Here is a 12,910-nt window from a genome sequence, read left to right as displayed (position 1 = left end):
TGAGCTTGTGTTTACTTTTATTTCGCCTGTGAGAAATGCATTTGAAAGAGTTTGACAGCACCAGTAGATGCTTAGTCAGTGAGCTGAACTCGTCTGGAAAGGCAACCCGGAGTAGGTATTAGAGTTGCAGAGAGCTATACTTTCAGTTGATTGCCCCTTAAAGGATTTACGTTTCAGATTACTTGGACAGTCCAGTGATTAGGGAGTCAGAAGGTCAATGCCCACTGAGGCGATCAGAGAGGAGAAACCATCCACTATCCTTTAGCCTTGGTTTCAGTTTGTGTTTAGTTAGGGACTGAAAAGAGAGTCGGAGTACAGTGATGGACCCACCAAGCCCATCACAAGTGAGTATAGTCTAATAAGATAATCTAAATACTTCATTATATGGAGAAGCTTGGAATGGAGGAAGAACTATTTCTCGGTGTCCAAAAACTTGGCTTCAAGTTGTGAGTTTTGCCATTTACTAGCTTTGTGAGAGACACAAGCCAGCTAAGTTACCCTCTGATCCCTCAGTGCCCTCATCTGTAACATGGATATTGTAATGGTAGGAAACTTGTGTTTTATATATTGTAAATTGCTTTGTCAACTGTGAAGTGCTGTCTCAGCGTTATTCTTTGATTTTTTGCACGGCCAGGTTCAATAAACGCAGCCTTTACGTGACTTAGTGGCACTTTCACCTTAGCTTTCTTTTAGATCCCGCCATAGCCAGTTACTGTGTAAGTATTGATAGATGCCCTAACTGGGCCTTGGAGGGCTCTCTTTCCTCAATAAAAAGCCCCAGGACCTCCTCGATCCAGATGCCTTCTGTGCCACAAGTTGGCCAGCTGACCACAAAGCTGTGAATCTGAGACAGGAAGATGCTGACAGCAGCACAGTACCCTACCCGCCTCATCATAAACCAATTATACCTGGAACTTCTGTGCTAAGACAAGCCTTTAACTGAACTTCTCCTGAAAGAGAAGAAAAACCCATCTCCTATTGCCTGATGCCTACTGATTTCCTGTGAGGCTCTTCAAAATGTAGTCCTTAGTTCAGCATCATCTGAGAGCGTGGCTGCTAAATGCAGGCTCTTAGGCCCCATCCCAGACATCCCAGTGCAGTCATTTCAACAAGCTTCCAAGTGATTTGTATGCACCTTCAAGCTGTATTCTGACGTCCAACAAGCCAGACTGTCAAGTAGGAGAGACTTCTTGTCTGGATTCTAATAGTAATGAGCTGTGAGACCAGGAGCCACTTTGGCTGGGGTTTGGGTTCTTCATCACATAGGATGAAGGCAGGACTGCATCTGTGGTTTCCTTACAAGGTCTGGGACCCCCTAGGGCCTGAATAGAGGTGTCTCTGAGGCCACTGCAGGGGTAGAGAGGACAAGGAGGGGGAGCCCCATGGGAGGGGCTTCTGCTCTCCCTCCTCTCTTCAACTGTTCTACTATATCTGGGTTTGGGTTTTTTAAGATATAATTGACATGTAACATTATATTAATTTCAGGTGTACAACATAATGATTCAACATATGTGTATATTACAAAATGATCACCAAAATAAGTTTGGTTAACATCTATCACCACACACAGTTACAAATTATTTTTCCTTGTGACGAGAACTTTTAAGATGTACTCTCTTAGCAAATTTCAAATATCCAATACAGTATTATTAACTATAGTTACCATGCTGTACATTACATCCCATGACTTATTTATGTCCTAATTGGAAGTTTGTACCTTTGACCCCCTTCACCCATATCGCCCACCCCCTATTCCCACCCCCACCTCTGGCAGCCACCAATCTGTTCTCTTACTGTATCTATTTTATATATTGGGTTTCTCATAATTCATCTGAGTAAAGGATTCTGTTGGTTTTTTTAAAAAAAAAAAAAAAAAAGAGTTTGGGCCCTCCAGCTCTGAAATCTCCAGCTGATTTGTGTCTGTCTGGTCCGAAAGAAGGGTAGGGCTACTCTTTGGGGGGAAGGAGGTAGCGATACTACCTGGCATCTTAGATTCTCTGCCCTGAATCAGTTCTTCAGTTTAGAAATCATTTATTGGTTGCCTGTGTGCCTTGGTGTTGGTGTGTGTAAGGTTTACCTGCAGGCTCTGGGTTCCTCCTGCACATGAGCCACGTGACTAGCCCAGTGGGCTGAGAGAGGCCCTCCTCCCTTTAGGAACACGGTAGAATACCAGGTCGTTCCACATGAGCCCTTCTCTTACTGGCTCTACGCAACCTCCTGGGCTCTCTATTAATTCCCCCTCCTCTACTGCCACCCCCTTCGGCCCCTTCCTGAAACATTTATTGAGTACCTACTGTGAGCAAGACTCCTTGCTAGTGTCCTCCACATGCAAAGGTGGATATGACTTAGTAGCAGCCCTCAAGGGGACCATGTCTAGACGAAACTCCCTGAATTTAGCTTCTTGTCTAATTAACTGAGGTTTTCTTCTCTGGTCCCAGACCTCTGTCCTTTGTGATCCCTCATGGGATCCATCACCAGACAGATTTCTGATCGTGAGCAAACACCCATGCCTGTGCCTTGGCATACTGGCACCAAGCTGAGAGCTGATACTATGAGGAAGAGGTCAAGAAGCCTGTAGGGTAAAATTAGAATTTAAAGGAGTTTGAGTACTCAGCTAGTGAAGCACAGAATAAAATCCAGAAGGAATAAAGGGAATCCTCTGTAAGTGGACATTAGGTTGTTTCTAGCTTTCTGCTCTTTTAAACAATGCTTTAACATAACATCTTCCAACATACATCTTTGTGCACATCCGTTATCTCCACTGGATAAATCCCTGTGTATGTAACTGCTGATTCAAAGATTATGTGTATTTTAAGGCCTGGGATACATTTCCCCAAACTTGAATGTGTCTTCATGTGTTTAAAACCAAACCTGTTCTTTTCTCCCAGGCCAGATCTGTTGAGATCTGAAGGTATCCCCAGTGTGGAAGTGGCTCCCACTGCATCCCCTTTGTCCGGAAGTCCCAAAATGTCCACCTCCAGCAGCAAGAGCCGATATCGGAGCAAACCACGCCACCGCCGCGGGAGTAGCCGAGGCAGCCATAGTGACTTTGCGGCGATCTTAAAAAGCCAGCCAGCCCGGGAAAATTCACCCCATCCCACTTACCTGCACCAGGCTCAGTCCGAATACCCTTCTCCCCATCACCGTAGTCCTCTGCAGCAGCAACACCAGCAACCCCCTCCTGCCACGTCTCAGAGTCACCGTCCCAGACTCGATATGCACGGACAGGACGTTGCAACCTGCGCCAACAACCTGAGGTATTTTGGCCCCGCGGCGGCCCTACGGAGCCCACTCAGCAGCCATGCTCAAAGACAGATGCCTGGCTCCAGCCCTGACCTCATCTCCACAGCCGTGGCAGCAGATTGCTGGAAAAGTTCTGAGCCCGACAAGGGCCAGGCTGGCCCCTGGGGCTGTTGTCAGGCTGACCCCTATGACCCCTGCCTCCAGCGCAGGCCAGAACAGCATGGGTCTGTAGACGTCCCCTCTGCCAATCCCGTGGGGAGGAACCCCAACCTTTTCAAGCCACCAGCACACAATCCCCTCTCGGAAAATGCCCAAGGTTCTGAGAAAATGGAAGAAAAGGAATTCAGCGGCTGTGGGTCTGCATCATCCCTCAACACCTCTCATCACATCACCCCCCCAGCGCTACCTCGAAAAACAAGACCCCTTCAGAAGGTAAGGTGTGATGACAGCCGCAGTGTGTGTCACTGCCTGCAAGGAATGTCAGAGCCTGTCATATTCTATGCAGTATAAAACGTACATAAAAAATACGCATTTTGTAAAAGGAGGAGATAACAAAAGCATAAATAGCAGTTTACTTACTTTTAATACTTTCCACGCTGCTTAAGTGATGGACTAAGGCGTACACTTTGGAAACTCCTGAATCAGGGGACTGATTCAAATGTAGATAATTTATCAATGAAAAATAGCCATATGTTAGTAACATGTCATCAAAATAGTTTGGAATCCGCTACTCTAGCCTAGTCCTAAGGGATGTAGCAAGAAGGAAGTCTCCCATTATAAAACATGTTTGGGAAACAGTATTCTCTGTCCCCTCTTGGAGCTTCCTAAGCTCACATTAACAAATCCTAGGCTTTGAGAAATCATGCAATAACCTTGTTTAATCCAGCACCTCCCTCACCTGTGTGACCGTATTGCCTTTTTAAAATAACATCTATTAATCCCCCATGGAACTAGCTTTCTTCACAGTATCGCCTTAATTAATAACCGTCATGATCCAGCTGGTTCTCAGTCACTGAAACCTGTTCCTCGCCCACTGGCTGCCTGTGGTTTATTAGCTGGGAGGCGGACTACCTCTCCTCCCTTGTGGGTAAGAGCCCAAACTTGGGAGTCAGACCTGAGTTCAAAGCCAGGCTCTTCCACTTATTACCTTTATGAACATCGGTTTCTAATCTATGAAATGGGGCTAATAGTGGACCCTGTCTCATTGGTCGATGTGAAGATTAAATGAGTTAATACATATAAAGCATTTAGAACAGGACCTGGCACATAGCAACCTTCCAAAAATGTGAGCTCATCTTGCTAATGTGTTAAAAATAACACTATGTATGAAAAGTATTTAGCACAGAAAAAACACCCACTCAATTCTAACTACTGTTTCATATCATCATCGTTCATCAGAAGTTCAGTTGAAGGAATGAAAATGTCTAAAATGTAAATGAGGATGTTTTGGTCAACTAGACATTTACTAGAAAAGAAGTTGAATCTGAAGGCCACTGTCTCAGAACTGTATTTCTTCCTCCACTTACAGGGCTGCTATTGACTGAGCTTTCCCAGAAATAAATTGTGTTTCAGGTAGTGCAGTGGATTTGGGCTAAGTCAGTCTCTGCTCCTCTGACCCCTAAAGCCAATAACATAATTTTTTCGTAACAACTTTATTGAGGTACAATTCACATACCACACAGTTCTCCCATTTAAAGTGTATAACTCAGTTCTTTCTCTCGAGTTGTGCAGCCATCACCACAACTAATTTTAGAATATTTCCATCACCCCAAAAAGAAACCCTGCACCCTTTAGCAATCACCCCATTCCCCCGTCCCCTCCCAAGTAACATGTATCTTTGAACCATCCTGATGCCATTTTGAGGCATCCGTGGGTCTGCAGGCCACGGAACACATCCCTTCTACTTTTGGCCTCACTAAAACCACACTCCCACAGAGCAGCTTAACTTCTGTCTGCTGAGATACACTCCCACGGGTCTTCTAGGGGGAAGCACTCATCTCCACAGTCAGGATAACTCCATCCCTGTCTTTCCTACGCAAAAAAGCAGATCAGAATACAAATGGGTAAAAGTGATGGATTGTCAGAAATGACTTTAAAGGTAAATTATCCTCAATTTTTGGTACAGTTATTTGGACCCACTTACCCACCTCACAAGGGATTGTAGTAATCCCGTGCATTAATGACAGTTGATCTGAAGTGGGGCTGTTCCTATGCCCTGGAAGGGAAATGGAATCTTCCCTCACAGGGAAGATCCTGTTCTCAGATGGGACACTTACCCACCCTTCCAGATCAACCACAGAGCCCCAGCAATGATGAGGCCTCAGATGTCCCAACCAGAGTTCTCTTATCTGTGCCCACATGCTGACTCAGTCATGTGCTAAGCACCTACCTTGTATGCAGTGTTGTATTAATGGTGGAGGAGGAATACAGTACAACAAGATGGGGTCTGACCCTAAATAATGTATGTCTTAGTAGTAGAGATGATGTAAGCATAATAACTATAATATTAGTGAAAAGGTGATTGGTACATAAAAGGGGAAAAAGTAGTTGTTGGGCTTTGAAGAACTAAAAGATCACCTCTTATTGGAGTCTCTATATCAGAGCCTAGAACCACAAGTGACAATGGTTACAAGACACCACCCCAAAATCCAAGACCTCTTCTCCAGTTTCCCCTCTTCAAGTTCAGGGCCTTTCATCATGGACACCCAGGGAAAATTGCTAAATGAATGAAGAGATATATGTTTAAAAATGACAGCAAGCTACCACTCAATGTCTTTGATGAAAATTAAATCTTTTACAGGGACTGTGTGCGTGTGTGCGTGTGTGTGTGTGTGTGTGTGTGTAAGAGAGAGAGAGAAAGAGAAATAAGACTCTTCCCTCCTTGTTCTCCTCAGAGTGGAGATGACTCCTCTGAAGAGGAAGAAGGGGAAGTAGATAGTGAAGTTGAATTTCCACGAAGACAGAGGTAAAACCAATAAACACATGTGATTGCCTTCAGTGTAATCAGGGAAAATCCTGAGTTTGCCCTCCGGTTCGATCACAGGCTGCTTTCTAACAGCCAGCTTGTAGGGAAGTTGGAACCTACCATTGCCCATTTTGGCAGCTGGCTATGCACAGCAGATTCTAGTTTATCCAAATTCACTAGATAGGAACTGCAAGATGGGGAAAATAAATATGGATCCAAGGTTATAACTGACAACATAGTGGGCAGTTTATGAGAGATGGCTGTGCTGTTTTATGGGTAATTTTACTGATTTCTAGTGTACGTCCCTATATTAGTCTGCTCAGGCTGCCATAACAAAATACCACAGACTGGGTGGCTTAAACAATGGAAATTTATTTCTCCCACTTCTGGAGGCTGGGAAGTCCAAGTCCAAGGTTCCTGGTGAGAACTCTCTTCCCGGCTTGCAGACAGCAGCCTTCTTGCTGTGTCCTCACGTGGTGGGGGAGAGAGAGAGAGATCTTCATCTTATAAGGCCACAGACCTGTCAGATTAGGGCCCCACCCATATGACCTCATTTAACCTTAATTACCTCTTAAAGACCCTCTCTCCAGATTCAGTCACATTGTAGGTAAGGCTTCAACATATGAATTTTGGGAGGATGCAATTAAATCCATAGCACTCTCCATGCCTTGGGTTTTATACCTGAAATTAAGTATAATTAAATGAGTCGAGTCCTCCTTCAACCCATCCTTAGAAATAGCTTCCTGCCTAGCCAGCAACAATAACTTTGCTTATAGGACTAAAGAAGGACCACACCTCTCATTTCTAGAATTAAGAGCTGCCCTTTTGTAGAAGTATGGAAGGTAGTCTTCCTCCCAGGAGGCCTTTTCTGCTACTAGGCATCTGTTTTTGAAGAGGAAGCCTTTAAGAATCCCCCAGGAACGTTTGTGTACCTACCCAGAACCAGGAATTTCCTAAAACCAAGGGACTTCTAGTACTTTGGTAAAGTGTACTCCAGGTCCCTATGCTGTACACAAAATTGAAATCTGTCCTCATCCCCTGAGCTATTCCTACCACATTGCCATTGCTGTCTTGTTGTTTCCTTGGACGCTGTGTTTTCTCCTATGCAGGGACATTGAGCCCAAATAAAATGTCTTTTCATCCTCTGACCTCATTCTACAGGCATCACAATTATGTTACGTCCAGCTTTTGTTCTTATGACCACCATTAACTCAGCCCACCTGGTGGCTTCCCACCTTTCTTCCTTGCTATGATGCAAAATTTTGGTTTTACCTCACGGTTTTGCTTTTAGTATTACAACATTCTTCTCTCTGTCTCCCTTCTGCATTACCAGACTTTCTTTCTTTCTTTCTCTCTTTCTTTGTTGGATCTTCATTGCTGCACGCGGGCTTTCTCTAGTTGCGGTGTGCAGGCTTCTCATTGCAGTGGCTTGTTGCGGAACACAGGCTCTAGGCGCGCAGGCTCAGTAGTTGTGGTGCAGGGGCTTAGTTGCTCCGCGACATGTGGGATCTTCCCGGACCAGGGCTCAAACCCGTGTCCCCTGCATTAGCAGGCGGTTTCTCAACCACTGCGCCACCAGGGAAGCCCCTGGATTACTAGCCTTGAGAAGGTGTGAGTCCTACTTTAACTTTCGTTTCCCACATGGGCTTCCTCCATCTGGCCTCTTTTCATGTGTCCTTGATGCCACCCCTGCCCCCAGCCCATCACCTGGCCTGCCCATCAACCAAACTCAGATCATATGCCATCAAAATCGCTTTGTACTAAGAAATACAGAAAGATCAGACAATGACAGAGGGAAAGGGCAGTCTTCTTTTTTCTTATTTGTTTTGTTTGTTAAGTCAGCGTAAGCTAACAGTATTCTTATTTACTAGGCTTCTTGCAAACAATGGAAAAGAAATGAGGAACGTTAGTAAATCCCCTCCCCCTACCCCAGGAGCTTTGCCTCGTCAGAGCTAAACCCAGATGTTACCTGGAATGAGCCAGCAACTGGCTGGGCTGCGCCCACAGCTGCAGAGTGAATGTTCCTTCCAAGCACATTTCTGTTGGGGGTCGGCCTTCTGGGCCACTCTGCCCCATGAGAAACGCCCCACCATGCCCAGGCAGGTAGGGAAAGACATGGTGGCACGTGAGTAGACCTGGCCCGAGCCCAGCTCTGCTGTGTGGCCTTGAACAAGTCACTTCCCTTCTCTGCCTCCAGTTTTCTTCTCTGGGAGAGGAGTCAGACCAGAGACTCTCCAAAGTCTCTTTCACCCTTGAGAACCTAGGTGGTTGATTCTCTGTGTATAAGAAGCATACTCTCAATGTGAACATTTCCATACCACACAGGTGTACACAGTGTCATTAGACCAGCTGATTTTCTCAAAGACCAGCGGTGGCCATCAGTTTGGGAGCGCTGTGTGGAGCCACATAAACATATAAAACAAACAAAGCTCAGATTTCTCTCTCTGTTGCTTTAAACAGTTTCTACCTTTTGGGATTTGACTCTCCCTCAGGGGCAGGAAAAAAGAACTAGATCACCTCCCACCAAGGCTGCGACTGACAGACAAGGAAAGGAAAGTAAGGACTTCCCTGGCGATCCAGTGGTTAAGATTCCACGCTTCCACTGCAGGGGGCGTGGGTTCGATCCCTGGTCAGGGAACTAAGATCCCGGGGCATGCCAAAAAAAAAAAGGAAAGCTGCCGTTCCCGGGACTAAGTTCCTCTGGTTCTTTGTGGTTCTAGGCCCCATCGCTGTATCAGCAGCTGCCAGTCATATTCAACCTTTAGCTCTGAGAATTTCTCTGTGTCTGACGGAGAGGAAGGAAATACCAGTGACCACTCAAACAGCCCTGAGGAGTTAGTGGATAAACTCGAAGACCGCCTGGCAGAGAAGCTAGATGACCTGCTGTCCCAGACGCCGGAGATCCCCATTGAGATATCCTCGCATTCAGACGGGCTGTCTGACAAGGAGTGTGCTGTGCGCCGTGTGAAGACGCAGATGTCTCTGGGCAAGCTGTGTGCGGAGGACCGTGGCTATGAGGTGGGGGGTTCTCCTCCCTTCTCCTCTAATCACTCTTCCCTTCCTGGAGCTCTTTGGGTTAGAACATGCTCAAGTCCTTAGGGCCTTTACAATCATCGTCTAGTATATAAGATAAAACAACTGCCTCCATGAAGTCAGTAGAAGTACAGAGATAACAGAGCCCCTCCAGAATGGGGGCAGTTCTCCCAAAGGAAGCACAAACACGGAACTGCTCAGGAACCCTTCATTCCAAGATTTCACTCAAGCATCACTTCCGACCCCATCTCCCAACCTGGTTAAGGGTGTGAGCCTCCCTCCTCTGTGTCCCCACCAGCCCCTACCTGCTATCAGAGCACATGTAACACTTTAGTTCACAGACAGTACTGCCTTCTGAGAGGCACGATAGCATAGTGATCGGAAGTGTAGACCCTGAAATCTGACTGCCTAGATGCAAATCTCAGCCTTTCCACTAACGCACTGTGTGACATTGGGTAAGCCACTTAACCTCGCTGTAGGTCAGTTCCCTTATCTGTAAAATGGGTATGATAACAGCCTCTATTTCATAGGGTTGTTGTGAGGATTGAGTGGATTGATAGATGTTAAAGCACTTACAGCAGTGCCTGGGACATAGTAAACAATATATGTAGGGCTTTGGGGGCACTGCTATCACTGTCATCACCTTCGTCATAATTGCCGTCATCCTCTTTATATGTCTTCTTTCTCCGTAAACCCCACAAGGACACGACCTGATCTCCTTTATCTTAGCGAGCGACCCAGCACAGCGCCTGTCACATGAGAGGTGCTCAAAATATGTTTACTGAGTGATTGCAGAAAGGAATTAAGGTCTTATGTTGTCTTGACTTTGCAGAATCCTATGCAGTTTGAAGAATCGGACTGTGACTCTTCAGATGGGGAGCGTTCTGATGCCACAGTTAGGACCAATAAACACTACAGCTCTGCTACTTGGTAATGAAAGAATACCTACCCTGAAGATCTCATGACTATACTGGCATTTCACATCCATCCCACCCCCAGACTCTTCCCACTCTCTCCCTGCTTTTTTGTCTGGGAAGAGAGCTGCCCCATCTTTCTTACCCCTAGACGTGAGCTGCAATAACAGGAACATGAGACTTCACAAATCTCTGGAAAAAATATCCAAATGAAATTAAGTCTCACTGAACATTTCAATCAAGAATGGCAGGGATCTATTTTATTGAATACTCTAGCTACTGTAACACTGATATTTATTTTTGTTTGACATTTTAACACTTTGTACTGTAAAGAGTGAACTATATATGATAGAGAGAAAGACAATAATTTCTTGCAAAAAAAAAGAGAGAGAGAGAGAAAGAAAGGAGGAAAGAACAGAAGTGGAATTCAGGAGCAACATCCTTGGGAATCTGTGGAGCCAGGAGGTATTACTGCTGCTTGAACAGGGGACCAGTTCCTCTGGCCATAAGTGACTGAAGAAGAGCCAGAGCAAGACATACTGAACATTTTAGAAAACAAAAACAGCAAAAGAAAAGCAATTCCAGGTAATCTGTGAACAGACCACATTAAATTCACCCAGCTTGTCCAGATGGGTGATGGAAAGACCTAGACAATTTTGGAGACCAGAGACTTGCACCCAAGGCCTTTGAGGGCATGTGCTTCCTCTAGGAGGAAAAAGAAAACTGCGTGTGTCAAAGCTGATCTCATTTTTAAAACGCTGAGCAGCGTTGGTAGTGAGACTTACAGACAGTGTCCAACCTCGTCCTTGACAAATTTTCTGCTTTTTATGCTGTCAGTGTCACTACCTTGGCAAATGCATTACCTTGACCAATGTGTTGATTTTTCAGACTCAAGTGCCAGTTTCCTGTAGCCTATTTCCTTTCCACCTGTTGGCCGCTTCTTTTAGGGAAAAAGGGGCAGGGGAGGCAGAGCCTGAGGAGGAGAGGAGAAGACAAAAAGAGAATGTCCAACAGTGTTGGAAAAGCAAATGTGGAATTTGTAAAAGGACATTCTCAGAATGTCTCAGTTCAACTACGTGCAGAAGATGGGATCACCCCACCCTGGAACCAGGTTGCTTGTCTACTAGAGTTTTATTGATTTAAACAGAACAGTCCTTGAAGACAGCTAGGAGGTGTGTCAGTCTGCCCGATGTCCAATCCCAAACCATCCCCCATGTTTTTATTTGTTAACTCATTCTATCCCAGAAGCTGTAGTGACTGGCTACCACTATCAGAATAAAGGCAAAATAAGCAACTTGCAAAGGGCAACCCCTCCCCTATCACGATAGCATTTTTGTTAAATGCTACTTGTAACATGTATTTGGATCAATGTAGTTTTGAATAATTGGATTTGGAAATTCGTAGAAAGAACAACTGATGCTAAGCAGAGATTGGAAAAATATTGTCCAAGGCATGAGGTCCTTCCTGTCTCTAGGGTCATGGGCTCTGAGAAACATCCCAAGGTACCTCATGGTGCCTTGGCTTTAAGGAAATTTTTATCTAGAATTTTATATAAAAACAGATGTTGGCCTAGTTCCTGTCTCTGTCTCCAAAATCAGTTAAAGCCAAACAACCTCGAAGCTCAAGACCTGGAGAGGGTGGCTAGACGCTCTGATATTGCATCGGACTGGACTTCAGGAAAGACTTACATACACAGGTATTAAACCATTTCCAGTACAGATGAAAACATCACCCTCCTCTGGGTGTCACTGATTGCATTGGCCAAAAAGGAAAAGCAGGAGGGAATATAGAGCAGTTCCTTTTGCTTGTTTTGATCCCTCCATTTGTTTACACTTTATGTTGAGACATTGATTTAAAATTTAGTGTCTGTAATTTATAGCTCTTAGGTAGGCTGAAGGAAAATATTTAACTTATACAGAGAGCAGTATTGTTTCATTAAATTATTCCATTTTGTATAAATTCTGTAGCTGGACTACATGAAAGATCTTAAGTTATGGTATTATTATCATTGTTATTTTATTTTATAATTATCTTTCTCATTTTCTGTCGATCAGAAAGTGTGGTTTATGGTGTAGCACAATGATTGTGTTTATTGCTAACCATGAATTATTATGGATTTTTATGAAGGAATGAAAATGGAACTGCCATTTGGGAGCTCCCTGGTATTTGTCTTAGCTGTGTTCCCTCATTTTCTGTGTACAACAACAATCATGAGGATGCGTGTACCGCCCTGAGGTCCAGTGGATACGTTGTGATTTTGACTTGATCGCAAAAGCTCCTAGGTGGGCATCAGATGACTGAGTGGTGGACAAAGAGTTCAAAAGCTGTACATTTTCTCGAGTTTCTTAAGAAATAAAATCATGGGACTACATTAGAAGCACAAACAGAATTATGTAATGCCCTGAGAGGAACAGGCCTACAGGGAATCTGCATGGGGCCTGTGGGGTAGATAGTTTCAAGAACTGGCGGCATAGTTTGTAATCTCCTTCCTACTAAATCCCATAAAACCAACATTTTGCTCCTAGTTGGGAGACTATAAAAAGGAAATAAAGAGATGGCATGACAAAAAAAAATGCCTAACTGTGATGTCATCCCATAGCAAGACAAGAGAAATTCTAGAATGAGGCTTAGTCTCTTAGTCACAGAGCTGGAAAAGTACCTTGAAAGCCCATATTTTTCATCCTCTGACTTCAGACCACACCATACTGTGAATCTCTCTGGTTCATTACTTCTGAGAACAGAGAGGCTACAACTC

The 12,910-nt window shown here is 44.7% G+C and overlaps 1 protein-coding gene across 1 annotated transcript in view; it reads left to right on the top strand.

Annotated features, from left to right (window-relative positions):
- The window catches only part of MAP3K13 (mitogen-activated protein kinase kinase kinase 13), a 160,870-nt gene extending 148,480 nt beyond the window's left edge, over positions 1–12,390 (top strand). The window contains exons 11-14 of the mRNA XM_022570401.2: positions 2,889–3,675; positions 6,138–6,208; positions 8,929–9,226; positions 10,074–12,390. Coding sequence (XP_022426109.1) covers positions 2,889–3,675; positions 6,138–6,208; positions 8,929–9,226; positions 10,074–10,175 — 1,258 coding nt within the window. The 3' untranslated portion in view covers positions 10,176–12,390. The remainder of the gene's footprint in view (positions 1–2,888; positions 3,676–6,137; positions 6,209–8,928; positions 9,227–10,073) is intronic.
- The last annotated feature ends 520 nt before the right edge of the window (positions 12,391–12,910 follow it).

This window comes from Delphinapterus leucas, chromosome 4 (genome assembly GCF_059928025.1).
Source record: "Delphinapterus leucas isolate spDelLeu-1000000601 "Yukka" chromosome 4, BTC_Dleu_Yukka2, whole genome shotgun sequence".
NCBI lineage: Eukaryota > Metazoa > Chordata > Mammalia > Artiodactyla > Monodontidae > Delphinapterus > Delphinapterus leucas.
This window is presented reverse-complemented; position numbering and strand designations above follow the sequence as displayed.